At 66.5% G+C, this 3,298-nt stretch overlaps 1 protein-coding gene across 1 annotated transcript; it reads right to left on the reverse strand.

The window, feature by feature from the left end:
- Positions 1-395: 395 nt before the first annotated feature.
- Positions 396-2,919, reverse strand: BABAM1 (BRISC and BRCA1 A complex member 1). Its single transcript, XM_027909429.1, has 8 exons — positions 2,653-2,919; positions 2,327-2,385; positions 2,121-2,241; positions 1,965-2,043; positions 1,523-1,547; positions 1,161-1,290; positions 863-949; positions 396-662 (listed from the first exon to the last, which is right to left on the reverse strand). The coding sequence occupies exons 1-8, from the start codon at positions 2,917-2,919 to the stop codon at positions 462-464; spliced, it is 969 nt and encodes a 322-aa protein (XP_027765230.1). The 3' UTR covers positions 396-461.
- Positions 2,920-3,298: the final 379 nt, after the last annotated feature.

Here is a 3,298-nt window from a genome sequence, read left to right on the forward strand (position 1 = left end):
GATCCCCCCGGTGTCCCCCCTTACGTTCCGCTCATCCCGCCCCGTGCACGTGCCCCGCCCCGCCCGTTCAAACCCCCCGCGCCGCCGCTCATTGGTTGGCGAGTTTACGTCACCCACCCTCCGGTGACGCAACAGCCGGGGAGGCGGAGCCAAAGCGCTCCGTGGCCCCACCTCCTGACCCTCAGCGCCCCCCAGCGGCCGCCGCCAGTATCTGCTAGCGACTGCACCAGTGCTCCCAGTGCCCTAAACCAGCACTGCCCAGCGCCTCCCAGTACTCCCCACCAACTCTACCCAGCACCTCCTGCACAGGGCCAGGGGGCTGACCCTGCACCCCCAATCCCCAGCAGCACCAGCACGACACCAGTCAGGCAAACACCTCTTGTTTCCCCGTCCCAACAAAACCCCGCAGGAGCTGCCACGACTCCCCCTCCCCAGACACCTCCCTCCTTCCCCCCCGGGGCTCAGACGGTGGCCTCGACCTCGGGGGGCTCGTCCTCCTCGAGCAGCCCGTAGGCCGCGTGGCTCTGGAAGGGGCGCTGCAGGGGGTGTGCCAGCAGCTTGGCCATGCAGTTGTGCAGCTCCACCGCCGGCCCCGTCAGCGGCACCTCGTACTTGTAGTTGGTGCCCTTGGTGTCCAGGCTGCTGAAGAAGCCGTACATCTCCTGGGGAGGGGAACATCTCCTGGTTTTGGGGGATTACCAGCCCCCAGGAAAGGGTCAGGGGGTAGGCTGGGCTCCCCCCATCCCGGTGCGACCCAATTCTGACATGCAGAATTCTTTACTCCAAGTGAGGGAGCGATCCCTCCCACCAGCACACAGCTCCTGCTGAGCCCCCCAAGGGAAATCCCCCCCGCCCGCTGTACCTTCCAGCTGGTCTCCTCCTCCTTCTCCTCCAGGCCGTTGTGGATGTAAACCACGTCGAAGAAGAAGTAGGGGCACTGCAGCATCTTCTGCAAGGGAACCAGGGAGCTTTTCCAGGGATAACCCTGGAGCCACCCGGAGGGCACAGAGGCCGCACTCCGGGAATCACCTCCCTGGTCCCGCTGCCACACCGTTCCTGATCCAGGCCAGTTCGGTCTTCCCAGCCCACGCTGAGCTCCCTGTCAGTGCCCAGGTCCCTCCCTGCCCCCCGTGCCGGGGCTGTGGTGCTGCAGGACCCACCTTCATGTGCTCGGACATGGAGAACTGGGGCTGGCACCCGGGCCGGCCGAACACCAGGATGGTCCGGACCACGTAGGGCGGGGGGATGGTCTGCACGTTCTCTGTCACCGGCAGCTCGATCTTCTGCTGGCTGTGCCAGGGGAGGGGAAGGTGGGTCGGGGACCTCCACGGTTCCCCCAGCTCAGGGACCGTCCCCAGGGAGCAGCGCCCACCCCCAGGAGCAATTGGGGTTAAAGGCTTGGGGGGCAAAGCAGGGAATCTGCAGCCAGGCGGGAGATCCGAACCTCCAACCAAGACCCTCAGACTGTCCCAGCACCCACTGACCCCCCTCAGCATCCCTGAGCCCCTCCAAATGTACTCACATCAGGTTGAAGAGTCCTTCCAGATCTGCACTCCAATTGAGGACCAATCCTGGCACATCAACCCCCCCTGCCCACACCCCAGGGGCATCCCACGCCCCAGGGACATCCCAACCCCAGGCTGGCACCAGGACACCCAGGCAGCACCCCTGGAGGGAAGTGACATCACTGGGCACTGGAAATGGGGAGAAAACATCAACAAATGTGGGTCTGGTGGGTGGGGAGGGTCTGGTGTTACCCCCCAGCCTTGGGGGGGGCTCAACAGCTCCATGTGACCCCTCCGGCCTCCAACACCGACACTGCTCGGGATGCCAGTGAGGAGCCTCGAGGGTGCCTGCAGACACCCAAGGGACCCTGTTGGCACCCAAGGGACCCTGTTGGCACCCAAGGGACCCTGTTAGCACCCAAGGGACCCCCGTCCCAGCCCCCCAAGGCGGGCGGATACTGAAGGACTTGCAGACGACGGTCTCCAGGTCGTAGAGGCAGCTGCAAACCTCACGGGGGTCCGAGGTGAACCCTGAGAGCTGAGAGGAGCCGGGTGAGGGGTGTATGGGAGCTGTGCCTGTCCCCAGCCCTGTCCCCGTCCCTGTCCCCCTCTCACCCACGTGGCGTCGTTGTTCACCACCACCAGCGCGAACTCGTGGCACTTGTCGATCTTGTGCTTCGTCCTCACGAACATCTCGATCATCTTCTGGGAGATGTTCAGCGCGTTGGTTTTGGACCTGCCGGGGTGGGGACTGGGTTCAGCAGGTCCCAGTGGGTCCCAGTAGCCCCCCTGGCTCCCCCTGAGCAGCCCCCAACGCTCACCCGTTGAAGGACTCCAGTTTGGGCACTGCCATCTCCTCGGCCAGGTCCAGGCAGATGATCTGCGGGAGAGAGAGACACAGCTGAGCACCCCCAGCCCCTCACCCCATGGTCAGGGCTGATCCCTGCTCAGCCCTCCTGCAATCCCCCTGTATCCCCACACCCCCCTCACGCATCCCTCCAGCATCCACCCTGATAATTCCCCAGTGGAATGCTGGAGGCATCCTCAGCATCCTCCCTGTTAATTCTCCAGTACCCCCCCAGCATCACCAGTATCCCTCCAGCATCTTACCCGATAAACCCCCCGTACCCCCCCAGCAGCCACTCACCACCTTCTCGGGGCAGTTCACGCGGGGGGTCTTCACCTGGACCTCGGTGGGGGCGGCGGGGCCAGGCCAGGCGGTGCCATCGGTGCCCTGGGGGCTGTGGTCAGCACTGGCAGCCTCACCCTCGCCCTCGCTGCGGTTGCCCACGCTGGCCTGGGCGCTCAGTGCCCGGTCCTCGGCGCCCTCGGGGTTGGAGCGCGTGCGGGGCCGCGGCTCGGGCGCCTTCTCCTCGTCCTCCTCGGCCGCGCTGCCCGGCTCTGACGTGTCCATCCCGCGGGCACCCACTGGTGATCACGGGGGGCTGGTGGGGGGAGGGGGGTCACGGTGCGGCTGGGACCCCGCAATGCCCCGGGCCCTGGGCCTGGGCACCCCCTGCCCACTCTGTGCACCCCCTGCCCACGCAGCCCTCTCTCTGTGTACCCTCTGCCCACGCACCCCTCGCCCCCCAAGTGCCCCCCACTTCATGCATCCCCTGTCCACGCCCCTCCTTGCCCATGCACCCCTTGCCCCCCAAGCGTCCCCCCACTCTGTGCACCCCCTGCCCACGCACCTCCTGCCCCACCTACCCCTCCCCAACCTCGTGTACTCCCCACCCTGGCAGCCCCCAAGCCCCCTGCCCCGCCCCGTGCCCTCCTGACCACCCCTCGCT

Source organism: Empidonax traillii, unplaced genomic scaffold, assembly GCF_003031625.1.
Source record: "Empidonax traillii isolate 1590-97213 ecotype Southwest subspecies unplaced genomic scaffold, ASM303162v1 scaffold2121:size37435, whole genome shotgun sequence".
NCBI classification, from domain to species: Eukaryota; Metazoa; Chordata; class Aves; order Passeriformes; family Tyrannidae; genus Empidonax; species Empidonax traillii.